Here is a 26,858-nt window from a genome sequence, read left to right as displayed (position 1 = left end):
TTTGATCACCTCCGCGATTTTTATTTTTTGCGCTATAAACAAAAAAATAGCGACAAATCTGGAAAAAAAAATAAAATACTTTTCACATTCTGCTATATAACATTCCCAAAAAAAAAAAAATCAAATTTTTTTCATCCTTGTAGGTAAATTTGTATTCTGCTACATATTTTTGGTAAAAAAAAAATCCCAATAAGCGAATTTTGATTGGTTTGCGCAAAAGTTATCAAGTCTACAAACTAGGGGAAAGATTTATGTCATTTTTATTTATTTATATATTTTTTTTTACAAGTAATGGCGGCGATCTGTGATTTTTAGCAAAACCGCAACATTGTGGCGGACAGATCGGACCCCTAACTGACCTTTTTGACACTTTTGGGGGTACCAGGGACTACAGTAATCAGTGCTAAAAATATGCACTGTTACTATAATAATAACACTGGCAGGGAAGGGGTTAACCTAGTGGGTGATCAAAGGGTTACATTTGAGCCTAGGGGAGTGTTTACTAACTGTGGGGGAGGGGCTTGTGAAATGACCATAGAGACCTGTGATCCTATATAGAAGGATCACAGGTGCTCTGTGATCATTTTGGAGAGAAGAACAATCGGCTGTGTTTACAACAGCTGACCGTCCTTCTCTATCAACGGGGAGCGATTGCGGGTGCCCGGCGGCAATCGCGGCTGCCTGTCCCATGCATCTGCATCCCACTGCCTAGTGGGGGCAGGAGTTTGCAGCCGGTGGTGCGCACTTGCCCCCCAGCACCACGCGCGCGACCGACGTAGTACTACCTCGTTTCGCGCAGTCGAGCCAGCCTGCCGCAGTAAAACTGCGGCGGGCGGTCGGCAAGTGGTTAAGGACCCTGCAAGTACAGAAAATACCTGTTGCTGTGCAAGACATGCACTTAGCTCCTCATTTTTGTTGTGGGCTGACAACACACATGTGGGGTTTATTTATTAAAACCGGAGAGTGCAAAATCTGGTGCAGCTGTGGATGGTAGCCAATCAGCTTCTAACTTCAGCTTGTTCAAATAATCTTTGGCAATAAACCTGGAAGCAGATTGGTTTCTTTGCAGAGCTACACCAGGTTTTCTACTCTCCAGTTTTAGTAAATCAACCCTACAGTATTATTGTGGGCCGCGTGGTGTCAGCCCTGCCCACCTGTTTTTCGCTAAACTACCGAATCAATCCCACTGTTTTTTTTTCTACAGTAAATGTAATATTAGATCTGTGATCCAAAATTGGAGCTAGGATGCCTGATTGCTGTCCTTGAGTTAACACAGGAAGTGTTCACAGTACAGCTCTGAATTTCTGATCTGATCAACCGTTATTTTTTTTACACTTACCGTACAGATATATACCAAAACACTTTTAATGGTATATTTAAAGAAGCAAAAGAGTCATTGTTGGGTATACATTCAAGTATATTGCTCCATGATGGCTCGGGAGGAGGGCGTCAGACAGCCCACCCTTTTTTGAAGCCTCTTAGAGCCTCTGGCTCTAATCACGTGCTTAAAAAAAAAAACATTGGAATCCATGCGTCTGGCGCCCTTCATGTAGATTAGGGGGCCGGACGCATGGATGGGGGGGCAGCGCCCCTGCGCCCGCCCCTGGTATATTTACTTATAATATACATAAGTATATTTAGAAACAACTCAATACCCACTGTAGAGTATTGTAGCATGATCAGGCTAACCCAAGTTACCTTAGGCTTTGCTGTGCTGGAATCTTCATGCTGGTTAAATGGAAAAATTGGAATTTTATTCCACGGGCTTTATACTAGAACCTTTATTTCTATTTTCTCCTTACACTTTTTTATATCACACCTTGTGCTTTCCAGATATCCCTTATCACTTCAGCCTAATAACAATGTCACACCTTTAACTGTGGTATGAAGTCATTTCAGAAGTGATATCTCATTACCTGTACTTGGTGATATATTTCAAAATCTAAAATACGTGAAGTACTCATATGGTAGTTACACAGTCAGATCTTTCAACGGCTATGTTTGCCTTTCCAATAAAAGTTCCCATGCATTTAAACCTCCCCAGCAGATTTCTTTGGTTGTAGGCAATGCACAGCCTCTCTCAAGCCTATCAGAAAAATGAGTGACCGTAACTACCATGATGCCAGGGCATGCTGTACATTGGGCAATGTGTCCCCAGCACCACAAAAACAAGTGCTGTGCTGGTTTCAAAACCTACGCATGCACTGTAAGCTCCATCTTCCTCTGTTGCGACAGCAGCTGAGCTCAGCATTGAAAGAAAGCACACTGTGCATGCGTGGGTTTTGATCCTTGACAGAACGCTCGTTCCTGCAGTGCTGGGGGTGTATGCCCAATGTATTGTGTGTCCTGCCATCCAAGCACGACATGGAGAACCCACACTGGGAGTTTTTCTGACAGAGTTTTAGTGTATTTGTCCTATATATTTATATTTTGTAGTGGTTTTAAGTCTTGTATTTTATCATTTACAAATACATTTCATTGTATATTTTATATTGTGATGTGATAAATGTATTAAATGAGAAAGAATTGAATTGAAATGGCAGTAATATGTGTAGCACTGCCCCCTTGAGGACTGCTGGATTCCACACCTTCGGGTTCCCTTGGGTTACCATGAGCAACTTCAGCCTGCACAGATTAACACTTTACTTCTTAGCTCAGTCAATGATCAGTCCAGGGGTATGTAGTTGTTTTCAATGTTTTATATAAATTAGGGATTGCAGAAGGGAATAGTGGGATACTCCAAATTAACTATTCACAATGCGGAGGACTACTACTTCTGACGATGCAGCCAGGCTGCTGTTTCACCCTGCCACTAGGTGAATTTGGATTAAGTATCTATCCAGATGACTTGATAGATTAGCTTATCTTCAGGATACTCTTCTAGTATCCCCTTTCACTTAACACACTGACACCTGTCCTCTGACTATCCTACACCGGGATGACGCCCCTCAGGTCAGGCCTCTAGACACGATCCCCTGTACTCACGATACTGTTTTTGAGGGTCTCCAGCGTCTCTCCCCCTTTTAGTCAGCTCTCCTGGACGTCTGGGTTCAGTTTCATTCTTCAAGTCCCCAGGATGACCGCCTGCGACCACATGCCACCACTACAGAGGAGGAGGCAGCCACCACCCTCCCTCCGGAACTCTGCTCACCAGCCAAAGACCCCGCAGCACATGTGCTTCTGGCTTTTATACAGTATCCCAGAATGCACCGAGACAGCCTGTCTCTACCAATCACTAGGACTGTATCAAAGTCTATGTACCCATTGGTCAGGTTTCCTCCTACTGTCCAATATGCCTCCCTATTGGACCAGTGTGAAACACTCTCTAGACCCAATGAATCACATACTGAGCAGACCTAACTCACAGATCCCGCTCTCTGGTAGGCAAAACCGTAGATTTGCCTGCTGCTCCTCTGATAGGCAGTGAGAGCCAAAAACTATGCTCTCTTACTAGCACCTATCCAGGAGGGCACTACATATCCTTTTATTTGCCACCATGTTCATCTTTCAGGCTGCATTCACAGCTCAAGTGTCTTTAATCATTTTCACAGTCTTTTTTTGAGTGTTTGTTCAAACACTTTTTGAGCATTTTTGCTTTACCATTTCATATTTTTATCATTTTAGCCAATGGAAAGCTAGTTACTAGAGAAAAAAAAAAAAAACAGTCTAGTGTGTTTTTGTGCATGATTTGTGTTTTTTTGTCAAAAGAATAATGTTGGAAAAGTTTTCTCAATCAGCAGCTGCAGCCAATAGGCTACAACTACTCATCAGTGTCATGGCGGAGGGATTCCTCTATCCACTTTGCTTATGTGGATGGAGGAATCTAAACTAATAGTCTATTGCCAGCTTTAGGTATTTCTTACCCCATATGCTATCTGTTTATCATTAGGGTCACATAAATATGTTTCTACTGAAAATATGGTGGTGCATGACCAGCAACATGCGTCACTTGTCCATAGTTTTATAACTGCCAATTTGATTCAGATAATCAGGGAGTGTAGGGGGTAAAACGGCTGTAATAAGTAAAATTTGGGTAAACTTTGAACATAACTAGAAGGACCACATAAGTGCGCCAGCGTGGGCTTAGCAATATTATAACCGACTAACAGTACCTCTTTTTATGTGGTCCTTGTGTTAAATAAAATAAGGGGTAAAGTGTATGTGAACCCAAAAAGTGAATTTCCATAAATAGCTCCATTTTCAACTGTTAAATAGGGTAGTGCAAGCTTTTTACCTTACACCCAATTCATTACCTGTTGATGCTGCAAGTATCCGATTTCTCTTTGAGATCCCTGTGACAACACCAACCACAGTGGCTCCCAGTGTAGCATTGGCGTTGTCACCCTTGCATGCACACTTCTGCTAGGGGAACTACTGGCAGTTGTGCTAATACACAGTGTGCCTGAAAGCTCCCAGTTGTCAGTCCATGTTCCACACCCAGCAGTACTGGACTGAACGCAGCAGAGTGGAGAGGCTGAAACTGTATTATTATTATATAGTATTTATATAGCGCCGACAGTTTACGCAGCGCTTTACAACTTGAGGGTAGACAGTACAAATACAATACACTTTAATACAGTAGGAATCAGAGGGCCCTGCTCATTAGAGCTTACAATCTAAAAATTCTGTGGTTTGGTCTGCAAAAGAACTGAGACTTCCTGGGCTGCAGCTTCTTCATGTAACAGCCTTGACCTTGTAACAGGGAGAGAGGAAAAGTGTAGTCATATGACTGCTGAGAAAAATGACATAAAACACAATAAAGCAGATATTTCATTACAGTGCATACACCATGCTAACAGAGTTTGTAGGCAGAATGCCGTGCAGGTTTGTCAACAGCAGGGCTTACAGCTATTTTAAGATTTATATAAGATTTATATATATTTATATGGTTGTAAACCCTTACATATCTCCATTGAAGTGACTGACTCAGGTTATACACAGAGATGAAACAAATCCTCCTTCGTAAGTTGTACCAGTTTATCTGCAGCCTTCTCTTGTCTACATCCATTCAATGTCCAGAATTTATAAAACTTGTCTGAGGTTCCAGAAAGTAGAGAGCTGCAGTTATACACTGTAGAGCACAGTGAGGAGAGCTCAGAGAGCTGATTGGAGGAAAGAGCCACACCCTCCATCACACAGCACACAGGAACGGAGCTGAGACTGTCATTCACAGGCTGTGTGCTGGAGCTCCCTCTCTTGTCACCTCTCTTTCTGTTGGTGTAAGGAAAACTTGTCAGAAGTGACTCATGTTGATAGTAGAGCAACGAAGCAGCAACAGAAATTACATTTAGTGCTCTTAATTGAGACAAGTACAAACTATGGCAGGATATGCTTTGTTCATATTTAGTGTCTAAGGTTTACAACCACTTTAAGTCCATGGGCAAAAGAATACGCTGCAACAGTTATCTTTTTTCTTACTTTGGCAGGTTTGTGGAGCTCACCTCTTCTCGTGACACTCCAGGTTGTTTGTAGGCCCTAGCTGTCCTCACATACAATACAGAATTGTTTCACCAAATTAGTGGAATAAATCAAATAATATACACCAAGTTGTGCAAAATGATTGATAGATGTAAAAAATATGTGAAAAGTCAGTAAATCATATAAAAAATGTATAATATAGCTGTGCAAAATTTGCATATAAACAAACTCAAAATAATGAACACACACTGTGAACATAACATTAAAGTCCCATAATGTGCTCAAAGCGATCACACTATAGTCGCTATATAGTGTAATCAAAGTTCCAAAATAATTAAACAAATAATTAACCCCCAGTGGAAGTCGAAAGTGACGGGGCGTGGCTATATGGCAAACCGCAAGTGCTTGTGAAGGAAGTGGAGGATGGCGTCCGCGGTCTGTCAACCAGCGCGTCAGTGGTAAGGACCACTGGGGCGCTCCACTTCCTATTGTGGATCTATCAATGTGCTGTTTTATGCTTTTTAGGTAAGGGCAATAGGAGAAGGAAATTAATTAAAACGGTTAATTTAAATTAATTAATTAACTAATTTAATTAATTAACTAAATTAAATTAATTAATTAACTAATTTAATTAATTAACTGTCACTTTAAAAGACCACGAGAATGGGGGGGCCACTATCTCTGGTAAGGAACCATCCAAGGGGAGTTGGTGTGCACATTGGTGGTGGTTTAATAGGTGATTGTTGTCTCATTCACGGGAACCACACATGGAGAGTCCAAATAGGATTTCAAAGACTGAAAGGATCACTATTCCAGGATTATTGGCCACTAGCAGGAGCACTTGTTATTTATTTGTTTTGGAACTTTGATTACACTATATAGCTACTCTGCCCAATTCTAGGCAGTGTGATTACTTTAAAGCGGAGTTCCGGCCTCAAATACCTTTTGTAACTAAAAATACCCTAATACGAATCCATCGCCCTTTACAGAACCGCTATTCTCATACTTACAAGGTGTACGGTATTGGATTTTAGTCAAAATCTTACTTCTAAAAAAGCTGTCTGGGCGCGGCCATCTTAGACGTGGGCATCTGAAGCCGCAGTGTAATCTGCTGTGTCCTTCTTCCTGATTCCAGGGAGTGTTCTGGTAGTTCTTCCTGATTCCAGCCTCCTGGGAGTGATGACAAACAGCTCCCAGTATGCAATGCAAAGGTGGAAGTGATGTCGGTGGCCGTGGCTACAGAGGGGGGAGAAGGAGGAAGTACAATCAAAAATGCCCTGAAAATAAGGTAAGGGACACCTGAAAAAAATTGAAAATGCCCAATTGTTGATCAGCATAGCGAGAACTCCAGGAATCACTAAAGTTGCAAAATAGGCCGGAATTGCGCTTTAAGTACATTATGGGACTTGAATTTTATGTTCACAGTGTGTGTTCATTATTTTGAGTTTGTTTATATGCAAATTTTGCACAGCTATATTATTAATTTTTTATATGATTTACTGACTTTTCACATATTTTTTACATCTATCAATAATTTTGTGCAACTTGGTGTATATTATTTGCACTAATATGGTGATTTTATTGTATTATAAGTTGCAGCAGTCCTAAAAAGATTGTCACATATTAGCACTTTACTAGTTTTATTAGCGCGAGAGACTTACACTATTAATACAGAATTACTGGTCCTGCATTGTATGTATTGAGGTCAGAGTGTGACTGCAAGGCAGGATGCCAAAGAGAAGCCCCTTCAGGGGACCAGGAAGAAGCCTGCTGGAGAGAGGAACAGGTTATTCCTCTACCCTTAGAAATAACAAACATTTTACCCTTACATTGGGGGAGGGGGGGGGGCACTTCAGGGGTAATGTTTTTGGTGCCAAGAGTGGGGCTTTTATCATGACTAAATAATATTTATAAAGTAGTTACACTACTCATACTGTCACTGCAGGTGAATCTTCCTTCTGCATGTGTTCTAATATACAGTGAATGATTTAAGACCAGTGAATGTTTGGCGAATGTCACATTCACGGATGTATAAATACTCCTCAAATTTATACTGTAAACCTTTCATTCTTTTTATTCTCTCCGTGATTAATATTTGTTATTTCTGTCATAGCCAGTACGATGGCAAATTGATCTTCAGCCCTGGGCCGGCCCTTCACATTCACTTGAAGAAGAAGCAACACGCTTTCTAAAGTACATCTCAAAACCACAGGTAGGTTCAAATTGTGTTGAAATAAGTAAAATATAAAGCCCAAAAATTGGTAGATAATGATAATAGCGGTCAGATTTTAGATATTTCTTTTTCTAAAATTTGGCTTATTTAGCCGACTGATTCATGTGGGGCTAACGAAGAAAAAAACCAGAGCATAAAAAAAAAGAAGGCTGTCCTCTGTAGATGTTACATACAGCAGCCATCTCTAGAATTCAGGTCATGTACTCAGAGCTAATAGAAAGTCTGAAAACCCGAGCAAGGAAAATCTTTTTTCTATGTTCTGATTCTAAAGGTGATAGCAGCATATTTAGTTGGGACTTTTATTAGGTTTATTTTATCAGTTTGTCTTTCATTTGGCTTACTATTAGTGTTGTATATACAATATAACAAATGTTATGTGTTAGTCCCCTGTCACGTGGATCTGACTTGGTTTTCTTAGCAGGGGATCCTTCCATCGATCTCCTGCTGAGCTAAGTGGAGCGGGCAGATGACAGGTCCGTGTCCGCTCCGCTTATGCAGAGCAGACACGGACACAGCTCACTCTGTTCTATTAGCAGTCAGATGTAAACGGACCACCTGTCGGTTTACACCTAACTGCTCTCTGATCCGATCAGGCCAGATGGACGGGAACAGGTCCCCTTTTTGTTTTTTGCAAGGTCTGATCTGAGGTAGCCAGGTGTAAACAGACACAAGTCCGTTTACATCCGACTGCCCATAGAGAAGAATAGAGGGCCCGATCAGGTCTGCCTAAAAATCAGACAGACGGATCCGATCTGATCTCTTGTGTGAAAGAGCCTAAAGCTGGATACACACTATCCAACTTTTGTGGTTAGATTTCCTTCAGATTTACCTTTTGTGCCAGATTGCATACAAATTGAAAGTGTTTAGGTTTGACTTCATATTATATGGTTTTGGTAAGTCTAAAGGAAAAAGTCTTCAGAAAATCTTATAGTGTGTATTGCCCTTAAGGCTACAATCACATGGGTAACTGGGGGCGTAAAGTTTTCTGCATTCAGGTGCTTGTGCTATCCTCAACCTGAAGAAATGGCCGCTCACCTCCCGCTCCAACCGTTGTGTTATCAGCGGATGAGACTTCAGTAGTCACTACTGAAGAAGTCAAGCGTGTGACGTAATGCGTATAGGGGGGCAGAGCCTCACATCGGATGCATCTGATGGACACCTAGCCTGTGATAGTTTTTGCTGTCCCAGCTCGCACAGCCTTCTTTAAAAGTTTACTAATGTTTTATATTGGCCATTAAACTTTTAATACGGAGAGCACTCGATTTTCCCATTATTTTTTATACATTTACATTGAGGACCTTGGGTGAGCAGGAGGATTGATGCGGTAGTGACGTCCCTTGGTTTACAGAGATTGGATTGCTTTTATCCCCTGAGGGGAACTGCTAGCTCTGACACAGGAGGTGAGCGGCCATTTCTTTATGTGGAGGATAGCACAGCAACTTATTTATCCAGCACTGAAAGCTATTTTTCACTTCACCGTTTGCACTTTATGGACTGTTTAAAGCATGGGTGTCCAACCTTTTGGCTTCTCTGGGCCACAATGAGTGTAGAGAAATTGTCTCGGGCCGCATATAAAATATATACTATAGTTAAGGCATATAAGTAATAAAACGCCGCGCCCCCCCAGCACTAATTTAACACAACTAGTGGATGATCCCTTCCAAGGCTGTCTCTGTGGCCGTGCCCCCGACTTGACTTCCTTCCTCCTCAGCAAAAATAAATAAATAAAATTGTCAGGGGGCAGTGGGCCGCATTGCCTGCAGTTCCGGGCCACATGCGGCCCCCGGGCCGCAGGTTGGACATGCCTGGTTTAAAGCATGTTTTATCACATTGAATTTCAGTTGATTTTCATGGTATTTTGTACCTATCTATTTGATTATTAGCAATATAATATATATACAGTATATATTTTTTCACATGTTATTTATTTTTATTAGTACCCTTTGCACTAGATTCACTTCAGCGCAGCACTGTTGTTGAGTTTCTTTTTAATATATTGTATGCAGTGGAGGCATCATTAATGGTTGCAGCTAATTTTTTACTTCAGGATTTTCTCCTTTAGAATATATTTTCCTCAGGTTATTTTATTTCTATTTATTTGCTTGTTGCGCTGATTTTTCACAGTTTGAGATTTACATATAAAGCCCTTTGCACAGCTGAGACCAATAATGAGTCTGACTACCAGGTAAGATGAGGGCCTAGCAGTGTTAATTTTGATGTGAAATATGGATTTCGTTTTATTAATAGTCTTTTGACTAAAATGTAATTTTGGTTTTAGACGTATTTTTGGTGTTTCTCAACTCCGGTCCTCAGGGCACACTAAAGGGCCAGGTTTTCAAGAAAACTGAAATCCATCCCAGGTGATAAAATTTGCTGCTCAGTGATTGCAGTATTCTAGTCTGCATCTCCCCAAGGTAATACTTAAAATCTGGCCTGTTAGTGTGCCCTGAGGACCGGAGTTGAGAAACACTGATCTGAAATGTTTTAAGCCCCTACACACGCAACGATTATCGGCCGACCGATCGTTCGTCTTTTGTCCAGAGTTGTGTTTTGTTGGTTGGAATGTGCCTAGACTGCACACGAATTTTCTCGCCCAACAAAATTCTACTTCAGAAGTGATGTCATGTGTTGGGTTGCTTTCTTTGTGTTCTTTCTTCACTGAGCATTCCCAGACTTGCTCATCAGATTTTTCCCTGTCGAAATCTGTACTGACTGCATGAAAATCGGCCGTTGTGTTGACGGCCAACAAAAATGTTATAGTCTGCACACCAGATTTTTTTCGGCCGAAAAGTCGGAGTTGGTTGTTGGAAGCATCATACTAACAAGCCAAATATCGGCAGATTTTTGACGCGTGTGTACGGGGCTTTAGTTGTATTTTAGTCGACTAAAATCTCCAGTACATTTTAGTTGACTAAAATATAATGGGTTTTGTTAAATTGTAATGCATTATTTAGGCATTTCTCTAGAAATTACAAACTCATTATATACACCTGGAGTAAAAACCTAATAACATATAGTGGGGATTGGGAAGAAAATGGGAGTGCACAGAGCAGAGAACTGGTCTTGGGAGGTTGTTATTTTACACAGTGCTAAGCACTGCTACCTTGTTGGAAGGGGAAACACTCACCATGTGGTTTGTAGGGCATCGATCCAAAACTCCCAGAAAGCAGGCAGAGGGAGCCTGCGTCTCTAAGCCAAAACAGCTTGTCAGGGGGCTGAGGCTTTAAAGTGAAACTTCACTCTCTCAATCAACATTGACTATTTGTATTACTTATTTTGCTAGTATTAAGAAATAGATAGGAAATTAGATGATATTTACTTGTTTTAACCTTGGTTTCACATTTCCTCAGTTACTTCCTGGTATCCAGGCCTGAGCAAATGATGTCATACATCCCAGGAGTGTTCAGGAAGGGTTTTACCAGCTAAGCACACCCTCCTGTCTGCATGCATACTTGAACTAAGAGCACATAGATTCCAAGAAGAAAATGCTACATGAATCATCTGCCCTTAGTCAAGATGGCCACGGTCAGAAATGCTAGGGGGTGTTTTTCAAAGTAATTTTTCGTCATAATAAAACATGGAGACACGAATAGATGGGTGAGTTTGCTTTGAATATTAAACATGAATTAAATAGTGTTTTTGGTATGTGGTGCTCTGAGGCAGTGTAGTTACGCTTTAACAGGCGGAGCCCCGAGGAAAGTGATAGTGTAGGTGTGTAAACGTACCTCACTCACACTTTCCTTCCACTTTCGTTAGTTTTTGTCAATTGACCTAATTCGAATTTTATTTTCTTTCGTTTTCATCACTGAAAAAGTGCAGCTGATAAAAATTATGACAAAAATGTTTTTGTCGACTGGGACCTAGGAAAGGAGGCTTATTCCCACTGAAAGTTCTATAAAGTCTCCAGGCTTCAGGACCCAGTACAGGAATTGTTATGACACTGAGAAAACAAAAACGTTTGTTTCTCAAAATTCATCATAAGGCTTCATTCATATATAGGCGTCTTGGATCGTGGGCAGAATTGCCGCAATTCTGCCCATGATCCCGAACCATTGCAAGTCGCGGGACACCCGTGTGATTCCTGTGACTTGCAATGGCACCCCAAACGCAGCATGATTTTGCCGCGATTGTTGCCCAACCAATCACGGTAAAATCGCGCAAACAGAATCGTGGGACGCCTGACGCCCAAAAAAAGTACTAGAACTTCTTTTGGACCACAGGGGTCCCGCAATTCTGTTTGCGGGATATTGCCATGACTCGTTGGCAACCATCGTGCCAAATTCACGCCACATTTGGGGTGCCATTGTAAGTCACGGGAATCTTATGGGCGTCTCGTGACTTGCAATGGTTTGGAATTGCGGGTCGAACCGCTGCAATTCTGCCTGCGATCCAAGATGCCTATATGTAAATGAAGCCTAAACTCTGGAGCCCCTCACAAATGTGTAGGTGAGAATTTTAAGCCGGGTAAACATTAGCGGGTTGAACGGAAAAAAAATAGAAAATTGTCAGCTCTGGTTCAGAGCTTCTGTACTAACTATGCGAAGTTAGTACAGTTATCTCCCCCACTGAGCTATTGTGCTCTGACAGGGGGATGGACCCCCACCAGAACACTCCGATCAGCGTTCCAGCATGCTCGTCAGACAGACGCCAGCCATTTGGCCAGATTCTGTCAGACAGGGTAGCATACACACAGGCCGAATGTCCGCTGTTTTTTTTTTTTAAACTGGCAAATGTCTCCTGACATTCAGCCCATGTGTACAGGGCTTGTGATGACACATTTACACCATCCACAACCCTGCTGCCAGGCAGTACCTGTGTGTGTGTTTGTGATAAGGGGTGCACTTTCAAACTGTGTTCTGTACTGGAAAGTAAAAGGAATTCTGTTGTCATCCAGATTGTATGTTCTCGACCAGTGACAAATGGATTGACGGAGAAGTCTGAAGACCGTATAAAGCCTTGGACAATCTGCCTGGATCCCAAATTCAGTTTGGCATATCAGATCAAGAATAAGCAATGTCGTGTTTACTCATTAGGGTAATGTTTTCTTTCTTATTTCAATCTATAGCCAAATATATTTTTTAATGAATGATGTGAAGTGTTGCGTAGGTGTGTAAAAATCGAATTTATCTGGTAAAGAGAAACATTTTTTCTTAAAGGAGAACAGCCAAAGCTTGTTTGGCTGTACTTCTCCTATGGAACACAGGAGTGCAGTTCATTTGTCCTGCGACCCATTTTCAGCTGACAGTGGGCTGAAGCTGAAATTGTCTGACGTCACAGAGCGTCTGAAGAAGTGGCTGAGCCTCGAAACGCGTTAGCCATCTTACATTGAGGACATTGGTCACTGATATAGTTTGTTCCAGATGTTCGGATTGAATGTGCTTTTTTTATACCTATGTTTGTGAATATATATATACTTCTATATTAACAAAGCTTGATATTAAGGATAATGCACTAGGCCGGTGCGCCCTTCTGTTTGTATTTTTGACTCTAGTGCCTTTGGACAACCTCAGTCTTAAAAGGCAGCAAGGCTGTGGCCATTTGGGAAGGCAAGCGTGAGTTCCGTGGAATAACATCTCTAAACAAGTCGGACAGGGGGCTCTGTCTCTGAGCGCAGGAGAAAGGTGCTACAGCATCGTATTTTCGTTACAGAGGCAATCCAGGCTGGGGAAAGATTGGGCCCAAATGGCCGGGATCCACCCACATGCCTGGACAGGGAACCGGACTCAGCCTCTCAGCAAGCAGCTGAGAGCCTGAGCTGGCCACTCCCACTCCCTCCACAGTCCAGCAATCTAGTGATCATGGGGGGGCAGAGCAGAGAGCCAAATAAAAGTCACCAGCTCTCTACTCAGGGAGCTGTGAGAACCGAGCAATCGGCAGTGTTTGAGGACAGATGCAGCATCGGACAGATGCTGCATCCACCTAGGTAAGTATGATTAAAAAGAAAAAAACACATTTCCATACTTCTCTTTGAAGTTATAACAGAGTGGTATAATGCTATTTATTGTGTACTCTCTAGTGTACTGAATCATTCTGTTTTGCCTGTTTCCGCTGATCACATTTATTTGAACAATAGGTGTAGCAGGTTTTCCAGGCCTGTGGCCTGATGTGGGTCTGCCATTGTTACTGGTTACCTCTCCAGCCCATCTGAGATGCGACCCTGGGTATGAGAACTGAAACATGGATGACTCCGGCATCTTGGTTTTGGGGTTTTTATTGTAGAAAAGGGGGATGGGAGAAGGGAATGAGTGGGATACTCCTTTAGGCTTAACTAATTAGACTTGGGACTTAATCCTGGAAAAATACCCGTTGGTGCTTCCTTGACGCCAGCCAGGGGAGGGCTGGCAGCCTGAGGCCTGGGGGCAAGTCCAGTCAGGTGGCCCACTGAACCACCGAATTAGCTCACCATCCATGCCCACCTGGTTTTATAATGGATATTGGTGTTATGAAGCAAGACAAGTATGATACAATGGGGTAACATAATTTAATGTTAATAGCAACAAAGGAGGTTTAACAAAAATAAATAAAATCAGTGTAACCTCATCAGTGCCCATCAATGTAGACTCACCGGTGCCCATCAGCTCAGCCTGATCAGTGCCCATCAGTGCAGCCTCACCAGTGCCCATCAATGCATCTTGATCAATGCCCATCAATGCAGCCTCACCAGTGCCCATCAATGCAGCCTCACCAGTGCCCATCAATACAGCGTGATCAGTGCCCATCAATGCAGCCTCACCAGTGCCCTTCAATGCAGCCTCACCAGTGCCTATCAGTGCAGCCTAATTAGTGCCTATCAATGCAGCCTGATCAGTGCCCATCAATGCAGTCTCACCAGTGCCCATCAGCTCAGCCTCATCAGTGTCCATCAGTGCAGCCTCATCAGTGCCCATCGATGCAGCCTCACCAGTGTCCAGCAACCCAGCCTCATCAGTTCCCATCAATGCAACCTGATCAGTGCCCATCAATGCAGTCTCACCAGTGCCCATCAATGCAGCCGCACCAGTGCCCATCAATGCAACCTGATCAGTGCCCATCAATGCAGCATCACCAGTTCCCATCAATGCAGTCTGATCAGTGCCCATCAATGCAACCTGAACAGTGCCCACCAATTCAGCTCCACCAGTGTCCATCGATGCAGCCTGATTTGTGCCCATCAATGCAGCCTGATCAGTACCCATCAATGCAGCTTCACCAGTGTCCACCAATGCAGCCTGATCAGTGCCCATCAATGCAGCCTCACCATTGCCCATCAGCTTAGCATCATCAGGGCCCATCAATGCAGCCTCACCAGTGTCCACCAATGCAGCCTGACCAGTGCCCATCAATGCAGCCTGACCATTGCCCATCAGCTCAGCCTCATCAGAGCCCATCAATGCAATGAAAACAGTGAACATCAGTGCAGCCTCATCAGTGCCAATTAGCTCAGCCTCATCAGTGCCCATCACTGCCCCCAATGCTGCCTATTAGTGCCCATCAGTGTCGCATATCAGTGCAGCTTCATCATTGCTCCTGATCAGTGGCCACCAGTGCCGCCACATCCTCTGCCCTGCTGACCCCATCCTCTGCCCTCATGTCTCAGGGTCTGATGAGGAAGCCGCAGCCATTCACTAGTCTGTGAACAGCTGTGGCTTCCTCATCAGACCCCGAAAAAAAAACAGTATACTGCAGCTGGGGTGGGACAAATAGATGGTGGGGGTGCCCGATTTTAGTCTTGCCTAGAACAGCACAAAAATAAAATACACCACTGGCCACTGATGCATTAGCAACCAGTGACAGTTATTACGTAAACCCTTTGTGCTGCATTAGTGGCACCAGTGTCAGTGTTTATAAACCATTTCATGCTGCACCATACAGGGGTTTATTAACACTGCCACTGGTGCCACTGTAACTAATGCAGCACACAGGGGTTAATTAACACTGATGATACCACTGCCACTGATGCAGCACAAAAGGGTTAATTAACTGCCACTGGTCACTAATGCATCAGTGGCCAGTAGCAGTAAATTAACCCCCTCCATGCTGCATATTACAAACAGCATTGTAAATTACCCAACGAGTTTAATCACTTCAGCCAGTTCACAATGTCTTAGGTAAGGTGTATTAGCCTCTTCAAACTCACTTGCACCATTGCACAGGGCTTCACTGGCTCCTCACAGGTCATAGCAGCAGCAGCAGCACTTTCCTCTGCTTTTTCTTCCCGCCTCCCGGCTTCTAAATGACATCACGCCGGGCCAGGAATAGGAAGCTCCTGTCAGGCAGAGTGTCGGGCGGAGATCACTTCACCTGACAGGGAAGTGACTGTGTTGGATTTTTGCCAGCTGGATGCAGGAGCACACACAGCATACTCGTACCGATCCGCTGCTGCTCTGCAAGTACAACACAGTGTAGCGGCGGCCGGCGGGTGTGATGCCTGTCTGCAGTGAAGGAACCAGTGTGGAGCAAGCGGTCTTTTTGGGAGGCATCTGAGCGGCCAGGAGGAAAATTGCCTCCCGGCCCAGTCCGCCCCTGACTCCAGCCAACGCCAGCCAACGCCAGCCAACGCCAGCCAACACTCACTAACACTGAGAACACACTGTAGCTTGATAGAAGTGCTGAATCCTCGACAATAAGTCCAGAAGACCCAAGACTGTGAATTGTAGAATTACTGACACTGCTGTACTGCAAAGTCACTGAATACTCCCCTCCTGCCTTGCACTGGTTTGAGGTAGTACACTGTAGGGTTCTGTAAAGCTGCAACTGTTAACTGACACACTCTTTACAATTCGGGGCCCATATGCAGGTGCCCCCTTTAACCTTGAACTCTTCGGGGTTCACTGACTATGTACCCCCCTCTGTAACGTCAGGGTCCTCAAACTAGGTACCCCCTTTCAGCTAGCTGGCTCTGGATCCCAGAACCTCTTCCGAAGTGGTCCCCTCTGACTCTGGCAGACCCCCAGGGGCAATCCTCAGTACTCACGACCTGTGTAGGCTTTCCTGGGACTGGACCCCTCTCTCGCTCCGCAGGGTCTCGGCACACCGAATCCGCCTCAGCTCAGCTCAGCTCAGCACTCTCTGGATTCTCAAGCGACACCCCGAGACATCCACTTCCTCAGACAGGAGGAAAGACAGCCGTACTCTCCCTCCTGGGACTCTGCTCCCACCAAAGACACCCTGTCACGCACTTATACCCACTCCCAGAATCCTTTGCAGCATAATTTGCCTTCTGGGGTAGTTACAAGCTTCGATGTGTCCCCTGATTGGGCTTCCCACACTGTCCTATGAGAAGCCTCTCAGAGGAGCCAGTGGAGATATTTCTCCCCTCAGCAGGCACATCTGGAAGCCATGACACCCTAACTAAATAAATCACAGCCCTGCTGTTAGGCAGACAAGGCCTACTATACATTTACCTAGCACCTACCTGTAGGGTGCTACACCGGGAAACATAAAAAGATGCTGTGAATAAAAGATTGTACCTAAAAAACAGCAGGGATTTTAAAAAAATAGGTAGATATATAGCAGATTACTTATTTACAATACTCACCATGCTCAGATGCAGGTTCAAGACTTTTTAACACAATTTCCTACTATTGCCTGGATTCCTGGACATAGCCAGGGAGTATACATTTCTCAGCTTTCCTCCTTCAGCAGCTCAGAGAGGCCACACCGGATAATGCAGTAGTAGCTGAGCAAGTGATCTGCAGCCATGTAGGATGCCCTCCACTGTCAGAACATGTGGGCAGCCAGGCCAGAGCCTTATACCTTATATTCTCAGGAAAACCCAGCTACAGGGGAAGACCCTTCCTGATTTCTGTGCACTCACCCCTGCATGCCATTCAAACTTAGATGTGTGGCTGTGTCTGTGCAGCTCCTGTGTCTCCATCCACTAACATAAGGTAGGTTGCCTGCACACAGCTCCTCTCAGCATCTCATCCATTCTCCTCCTGCAGCTACAGAAGGAAAAGCAAGGACAATGATTTCTTTACATGCTGCCCCCGCCACCACAAGTGAACTGGATAGGGGGGAGTGGCGGGGGCAGCATACAGAGGAACCAATCTCTTCCATTCTCCTCCTGCAGCTACAGAAGGAAAAAGGAGGACAGTGATTTCTTGATATGCTGCCCCCGCCACCCCTCCTATCCAGGTGTACAGGGGAGCCACACAGGCCCCCTGGAGCATGGGACCCGGTTGCAATTGCAACCCCTGTAGTTATGCCCCTACTATGAAACACTTTTTGATAGATCAGTAGTGCGTTTTATATACAACTATATAGATCAGACCAAAATAACAGGACAAATTAGGAGGAAAGAGGGACAGAGGAACTTTGTTCCAAATCAGGGACAGTCCCTCAAAACCAGGGACAGTTGGTAGGGAGCTAACAACAGAACATAATAAATATGTGTCACAGAATTCAAGGAAGTAAATGTGTGGGAATCTTCACAACGTAAGTTTACAACCTTCACAATCTTTCATATTAAAAGGAGTCGGCTAGAGATAATTGAAATACAATGTAGAAATGAACATGATGTTACATTCTGACCATGGCTATGCTTTAGTAAACTGATCAAATAAAACTAAGCAATAGACAAAATTTGGTACAGTGTTATACCACCACTGTAGTTTTTATTTGTATTGCACTTAACTGTCTGGAGAAATAAACATTAAATTGTTCCAGAAGGGATAAAACAAATTGTGGCAAGTCCCTTGTAAATGCTAATTGCAAAGTCATACCAGAATTTTTTATCACATCCTGTGCATGCTTGTACTATAAAAACTGCTGTTGAGATTTATGGCTCCATAAAGATTCAGACTTGGCTATTATATAAAGATCTTTCCCTTGGCTGCTGCAATGCTGTTCTGTAAGGAGCACTTTTAAACTCTGATTTAATCTTCAAACTTCTAATTTGCCATGATACCTTAGCAAAGTCCCTTAGCAATGTAATGTCCTACATTTCCAAGGACTGGAAACTACCAAAGAAGTAGCCCTGGTTCACATTGGTGCAGCTTTGAAATTGCACAACTTCAACGCGATTTCATTGCGGCTTGTACCGCCAATTTCATTGCGGCTTGTACCGCCAATTTCATTGTGACTTGTACCGCCAATTTCATTGTGACTTGTACTGCCGATTTCATTGTGACTTGTACCGCCGATTTCATTGTGACTTGTACCGCCGATTTCATTGTGACTTGTACCGCCGATTTCATTGTGACTTGATTTAACAGAAGTCTGTGCAAGTCACAATGAAATCAGAAAAAAAGTAGTACAGGAACCTTTTTCATAATCGTTGTGACATGAGTGGCGGTGATATGAACGGTTCCATTGCCGGTAAGAGGGTGCAATTTGTCATGCGGTTTGGAACTGTCAAATCGCATGACAAGTCGCACGGGTGTGAATGTGGGCTTAGACTACCACCATTAAAATTAATGTTAACTCTTGCCTTGAAAAACAACCCATTCAGCCTAAAACAGAAATGCAAAACAAAGCATTTCTGTACATATAAAAACATTATAAATAATTTTTGTATTTCTCTTTACGTGATCACATGACCATTATTCTTAGCTGCATAAGGGGATTTAAGAGCTGGGGGGGGGGGGGGTGAAGACTGTAAGGGAACAGAGAAACAACAGGATACTGATCTTCTCAGTGAAGAGCTGGGCTGGGGGAGGAGGGGGGTCAGCACAAGCCTGACCACTGGAGGACAGGCAGGCAGAAAACTGACCATGCTGAGATGGATGTACTACTGACAGAATCGCCAGGTATTTCACACACAAGTAAACAATGCAAAGAGAACAGAATATTTTTTAAAACATTTTTTATTTAATGAATACTTCACAGACAACAAGAACATGTTTTTGTAAGTGAACCAATAATCATTTCCAACACAGCGTGCATGTTCAGGCTTCGATACTAACCAACAGAATAATTTTTAACACAAGCACATGATTCAACAGATGCATATCAAGAATATGAAATGCTTGGGGTAACATACACTTTAACCTTTTATCTGCCTTTATTTCCAATCGTCCCTATTGTTGACACCCACCCACTTTTTGGTAATATAAAAGGCTTCTGTAACGGTCAGTGTCCATGGATCCTGAAGATGTCTATTGTGATGAAACATATCAGGTGGAGCCTTTGGACACTGGTCTCATCATGCATGTCAAGCATGGGTGTATGCATGCACACAATTTCACTAGTAGCATTGCTATTTAATATTATAGATAGCAGATACTGTATTATACATAGTGGATTTATACACTTTTTTTTTTTTTTTTGTATGACGGTCTTTTGTCAGCAATTTTATTGAGATTTGGACATCCTTTTAAAGTTATTGTAAACTTGACATGAAATATGAACAACCCAAATTCCTATATAGCGTGTGCTTGTCTCAAACCAGAGCACTAAGTGTCATTTCTGTCTACTGCCTCAGTCTTCTGCTATCTGCTTGAGTCACTTCTGACAATGTTTCTTGTTTGCTGTGTGAAAGGGGTGCTGTGTGAAAAAAAGACCTCAGATAAACAGGTACAACGTATGTTGGATGATTTGTTTAATCTCTGTGCATCACCTGAGGCTAGTCACTTCACAGATTATAAGTAAGGGTTTACAACCGCTTTATTACATTGATCTGAATGGTCAATACCATTGGAGCATTTTGTTTATTTTTCTGGTTATATCTGAGAACCAACTGATAATGTAATGTGGAGAGCTGTGGCATGTGTGGTTCTGGGGCATCCTGCATAGAGATTATACAATACTAAGATGCATACTGACCTCTGGCGATTGGGGTCCATCCCACTGGTAAGCCTTGGTTTGGTTTGCACAGGGTGTTGGGGCACCTTATACTTGGGTATGCACATGTAGCCTCTTAACTATAGAGGGTCTCAAAACTTGGTGAGCCCTTATCTATATATGTATGTGTGTGTATATATATATATATATATATATATGTGTGTGTGTATATATATATATATATATATATATATATATATATCTATATCACAAAAGTGAGTACACCCCACACATTTCTGTAAATATTTTATTATACCTTGTCATGTGACAACACTGAAGAAATGACACTTTGCTACAATGTAAATTAGTGAGTGTACAGCTTGTATAACAGTGTAAATTTGCTGTCCCCTCAAAATAACTCAACACACAGCCATTAATGTCTAAACCACTGTTCCAAGATGACTGCGCCTGACCGGGCCAGGCCCAGTCATCTTGGAAGCAGCAGCACCTTCTCCCCTGCTGGGGGTGGAGGTAGGGGCAGGGGAGGGAATTCCCTGTGTCATCTCAGGCAGTCCGTCTGTCTGGCAGCACAGCTGAAATGCCTACTCCTCCTCACCGCCGCATGCAGCCAGCAGGATGGCAGAGCGACACTCCTGAATGATGTAAAGGAAAAATTATTGTAGTTTGGAACTTTATATGAGATGTGTGGCCCTATGTGACTAATAATTGTGCAACCATATTGTAAGAACAAAACCAAATCTGGAAGAATCACGTTTAATTGTACTCATGAAAGAGGTAAAAAAATGATGATCATGGCAATGTACATGGAGAACGACATAAAAGGGTGTGGGTCATACATGCATCTGGTAGTATCGGTAACATCAATGACAGAGACATAGTACCATGAGTACATGCATGTTGTCTCGCAACATGAATGTCCCCAATGTGTACAGGTAGTATAACAATGCATAAAAATACATGATGACACAAAAATGGTAAAATAAATTTGCTTCATGGAAAGCTCAACAGGAGCGGGCAAGGTCCAAATATCTAGAAAGAATAATGTATAAAAAACACATGTATATGTCAAAATGGTCATGTATGTGGCTGTAGTACAGCCTTGTATCCCTAGCCCTTGTAGCATTGAAACTCACGAGTATATTCCGGATAAAGTTGCAGGATGTGTGGAGATGCGCCATAGGAGGGTGTGCCTGACACGGGAGCTGAGGGGGCAAAGCCTGCGCACATGAGTAGGTGTAGTAGTAGATCTATGGATGCTGTGAATCCTAGGGTGGGGACCACCAAAAGCTCCATCAATTGACCACAATGGGTTTCTAGAAAAAAGTAATATCATAATAAAGTAATGAAAGCTAAATGAAGCTGATAGCTCGTATATAAGTAAGGAGATAAGGTGGAATGTCCATACCCGAGAACCAAGCCGCCAAGAGAGTCTACCATAGAGTGAATATAAAGTAACAAAGTGTAGGAGAGTGTGTCGACCGTGGAGGAGACAAGAAAGGAAGAAGGGAAAAAGTGCAAGGGTAGATAGATAACCAAAGTAGATGGTGATAAACCAGTAAAAATGTATCCTACAGAAAAAATATATAACTGGTAAACGAAACCAGTGATTCCCAGGGGGGTCATGTGAGATAAGTAGCCCGGTTAGAGTGATGAAAGTGTGCATAACATTGAGAGTATCTGACCATCTGAGACTGGATGGAGGAAACAGTAGTGGTGAAAAGGAGAAAGAAAAGGTACCTCCGTGAAGACATGAGCAGGATTGGCTCCCAACGTCACGCTGCTGGAACCACAACAAGGAATTAGCAAACGGCTATGTTAGCCGGAAGCGAAGGTCCATATGTGGGAACGCCGATGGACAACACGTGTCAGGACGCCAACGCCAATCATGACGTCAGGACCCGCACGGACGTGCGTGACGCCGATGCGCTGCGGCCACAGACCCCGCCCCCCACTTCTGCCCCAGGTCGGGGAGAGCGGAGGGAGGGGAGAGCGGGCGGAACGCATCGCAGCTCCCGGGATCAGACAAAGCCCAGACATGGCAGCATGCACACAACCTGACCTCACCAATTGGTAAATAAGAGTAATAAGAGTATTATAAATTATGGTGGTGAGTCCATATGTGAAGGGCTCAACCAAAAATTGTCACAATAGGCACATTGAGTCATCAGAAAAGTGGTGACTCGGGACACACATCTCCATCCCTGGGTCATTAGCAAAGCAAAAAAAGAGAGGGTTTGGGACTTTATATGAGGCAACACAAAGACATGTGCCTCCATCCCTATTATCGCACGATAAGGAAAAATTATTGTAGTTTGGGACTTTATATGAGATGTGTGGCCCTATGTGACTAATAATTGTGCAACCATATTGTAAGAACAAAACCAAATCTGGAAGAATCACGTTTAATTGTACTCATGAAAGAGGTAAAAAAATGATGATCATGGCAATGTACATGGAGAACGACATAAAAGGGTGTGGGTCATACATGCATCTGGTAGTATCGGTAACATCAATGACAGAGACATAGTACCATGAGTACATGCATGTTGTCTCGCAACATGAATGTCCCCAATGTGTACAGGTAGTATAACAATGCATAAAAATACATGATGACACAAAAATGGTAAAATAAATTTGCTTCATGGAAAGCTCAACGCGTTTCGTGTAAAAACACTTCATCAGGAGCGGGCAAGGTCCAAATATCTAGAAAGAATAATGTATAAAAAACACATGTATATGTCAAAATGGTCATGTATGTGGCTGTAGTACAGCCTTGTATCCCTAGCCCTTGTAGCATTGAAACTCACGAGTATATTCCGGATAAAGTTGCAGGATGTGTGGAGATGCGCCATAGGAGGGTGTGCCTGACACGGGAGCTGAGGGGGCAAAGCCTGCGCACATGAGTAGGTGTAGTAGTAGATCTATGGATGCTGTGAATCCTAGGGTGGGGACCACCAAAAGCTCCATCAATTGACCACAATGGGTTTCTAGAAAAAAGTAATATCATAATAAAGTAATGAAAGCTAAATGAAGCTGATAGCTCGTATATAAGTAAGGAGATAAGGTGGAATGTCCATACCCGAGAACCAAGCCGCCAAGAGAGTCTACCATAGAGTGAATATAAAGTAACAAAGTGTAGGAGAGTGTGTCGACCGTGGAGGAGACAAGAAAGGAAGAAGGGAAAAAGTGCAAGGGTAGATAGATAACCAAAGTAGATGGTGATAAACCAGTAAAAATGTATCCTACAGAAAAAATATATAACTGGTAAACGAAACCAGTGATTCCCAGGGGGGTCATGTGAGATAAGTAGCCCGGTTAGAGTGATGTAAGTGTGCATAACATTGAGAGTATCTGACCATCTGAGACTGGATGGAGGAAACAGTAGTGGTGAAAAGGAGAAAGAAAAGGTACCTCCGTGAAGACATGAGCAGGATTGGCTCCCAACGTCACGCTGCTGGAACCACAACAAGGAATTAGCAAACGGCTATGTTAGCCGGAAGCGAAGGTCCATATGTGGGAACGCCGATGGACAACACGTGTCAGGACGCCGACGCCAATCATGACGTCAGGACCCGCACGGACGTGCGTGACGCCGATGCGCTGCGGCCACAGACCCCGCCCCCCACTTCTGCCCCAGGTCGGGGAGAGCGGAGGGAGGGGAGAGCGGGCGGAACGCATCGCAGCTCCCGGGATCAGACAAAGCCCAGACATGGCAGCATGCACACAACCTGACCTCACCAATTGGTAAATAAGAGTATTATAAATTATGGTGGTGAGTCCATATGTGAAGGGCTCAACCAAAAATTGTCACAATAGGCACATTGAGTCATCAGAAAAGTGGTGACTCGGGACACACATCTCCATCCCTGGGTCATTAGCAAAGCAAAAAAAGAGAGGGTTTGGGACTTTATATGAGGCTTTGCTCCTGAATGATGTGCGCTCTAGGCCGGCGCCTACCTAGCCTATAGGTAGCGCCGGCCCTGGCTCCATCATGTTAGAAAAGGCATTGCTCCTCACCAAACTGTTCGTGGATGGTTGGGAGAAGTTGCTCTGAGGATGTTTTTGTACCATTCTTTATTCATGGCTTGTGAGTGAGCCCACTCCCTTGCCTGAGAAGCAACCCCACACATGAATGGTCTCTGGAAGCTTTACTGTTGGCATGACACAGGACTGATGGTAGCCCTCACCTTTTCTTCTCCAGATAAGTTTTTTTCTGGATGCCCCAACCAATCTGAACGGGGATTCATCAGAGAAAATGACTTTACCCCAGTCCTTAGTAGTCCAAACCCTGTATCTTTTGCAGAATATCAGCTGGCCCTGATGTTTTCCTGGAGAGAAGTGGCTTCTTTGCTGCCCTTCTTGACACCAGGCCATCCTCCAAAAGTCTTCTCCTCACTGTGAGAGAAAGATGCACTCACACCTGCCTGCTGCCATTCCTGAGCAAGCTCTGCACTGGTGGTGACCCATTTCCCCAGCTTATCCAACTGTAGGAGACGGTCCTGCGTTTGCTGTACTCTCATGGGCACCCTGAAGTTTTCTTCACAACATTTGAACTTCTCTCCTTGAAGTTCTTGATGATCCAAAAAATGGTTGATTTAGGTGCAATCTTAGTAGCAGCAATATTCATGCCTGAGAATCCATTTTTGTGCAAAGCAATGATGACTGCACAAGTTTCTTTTCAGGTAACCATGGTTAACAGACGAAGAACAATGATTTCATGCACTACTCTCCGTTTAAGGCTTCCAGTCTGTTATTCTAACTCAATCAGCATTACAGAGTAATTTCCAGCCTTGTCCTTGTCAACACTGACACCTGTTTTAACAAGCCAATCACTGACGTGATGTCGGCTGGTCCTTATGTGGCAGGGCTGAAATGCAGTGGAAATATATATTTTTTTTGGGGGAATTATGTTTATCTTCATGGCAAAGAGGGACTTTGCAATTAATTGCAATTCATCCAATCACTCTCCATGACATTCTGGAGTATATGCAAATTACCATCATAAAAACTGAGAATACAGACTGTGAAAGTTAAAATATGTGCCATTCTCAAAACTTTTGGTCAGGGCTGTACTGTGTATGTTTGTATGTTCATATATATATATATATATATATAATGTATGAATATATATTCTTCCATATCTTGGAGCTCAAAGGCTAACACATTTTGAGTTTGCTGGGCCAGCTTAATAATGAATGTGCTATTTGTGTGAAAGCAGTAATGTGTCTCTGAAGTAAAGGCTAGTCTATGAAATTCTACAGAAGCAGGACTTGGGGAATGTTTATGCTGTGCGTTCCTTCATCCTGGCATCGCTGAAGCTCTTAAATTCCCTGTGGGCTGCATCTTATCCTCCTAGATGCCTGGCAGAAGTTTCTCCTGGCAGCCTCAGACCTGGCAAACATTATTATGTAGATACATTAAGCCAAAAAGATATTTTTTTCCCAGTTTTGAAAAGCTTTGTGTTATTTATTTTCAAATGCATCAGTATCTAATAAATGGTTAATGTGGAATTAGAAAAATGTGATGTTATTGTAGACTTAATAAGGTGCATCCTGGGGTGATTAAAGTGTGATTCATAACATGAATTATTTTGAAATGAAAGAAAATTGGTTGTTAGGCTTTCATCATCTAGGTGCTTTTTCTCAAGTTATCATACGTGGGCTCAATTCACTAAGAGATAAACTGATTCTAAAGGCTGAAGGTTTTTTTTTTTTTTTTACCTTCATGCATTCTATGGAGTGGGGGAGGAGATGAATTGTGCTTGGAGAGGACATTTGGAGTGGGGAAGGAGAGAAATTGTGGTTGGAGAGGACATTTGAGGGTTATAAGATATGTGTTTGGAGGGGGAATTTTTTTGGGGAGAGGAATTTGTGCTGGGGGTATATGGGGAGAGAGGATATTATCTGGGGGGCGCAAAGATTTGTGCTGGGAAGGAGGGAATTTCAGTAGGGGTTGAACTTGTACTAGGAGGAGGAGGAATTTATGCTTAGGGGGTAAGCATGCAGATTAGTGCTCAGTTTTGGGGGGGGGGGTGCAATATGCCATGTTCGCCCTGGGCTCTAGATGACCTTGTCCTGGCACTGTCTGTGAGGCTGCAGGCGGTTGAATTACCAGAATGAAGAAGCGCCACTTAGCAAGGAGGCCACCAGATCCTGGCCATAAATGGTCAATGACATCACTGGGTGACCCAAACCTGTTATGACATTATAGACCAAATATGAATGTGTCCACGTAAGGTCAATGACATCACTGGGTGACCCTTCCCCTTCGCTTATTTTATATATATTGACCATGTATGGTCAATGACATCACTGGCTGACCCCACCCTGTTATGACATCATTGACCAAATATAAATGTGTCCATGTAAGGTTAAATAGTTACATAGCTAGTCAGGTTGAAAAAAAGTCTATTAGGCTCAACCAATAGGAAACATAAAACAGCAAAGAAAACACAACCATACAATCCCATATACACAATTCTATA

At 43.3% G+C, this 26,858-nt stretch overlaps 1 protein-coding gene across 1 annotated transcript in view; it reads left to right on the top strand.

Moving 5' to 3' along the window:
* The window catches only part of METTL24 (methyltransferase like 24), a 92,446-nt gene that overhangs the window by 38,720 nt on the left and 26,868 nt on the right, over window positions 1-26,858 (top strand). The window contains exons 2-3 of the mRNA XM_082251403.1: window positions 7,532-7,630; window positions 12,546-12,685. Of these exons, the coding sequence (XP_082107529.1) occupies window positions 7,532-7,630; window positions 12,546-12,685 (239 nt within the window). The remainder of the gene's footprint in view (window positions 1-7,531; window positions 7,631-12,545; window positions 12,686-26,858) is intronic.

Source organism: Pelophylax lessonae (assembly GCF_965119305.1).
Source record: "Pelophylax lessonae genome assembly, chromosome: 3".
Classification (NCBI taxonomy): domain Eukaryota; kingdom Metazoa; phylum Chordata; class Amphibia; order Anura; family Ranidae; genus Pelophylax; species Pelophylax lessonae.
This window is presented reverse-complemented; position numbering and strand designations above follow the sequence as displayed.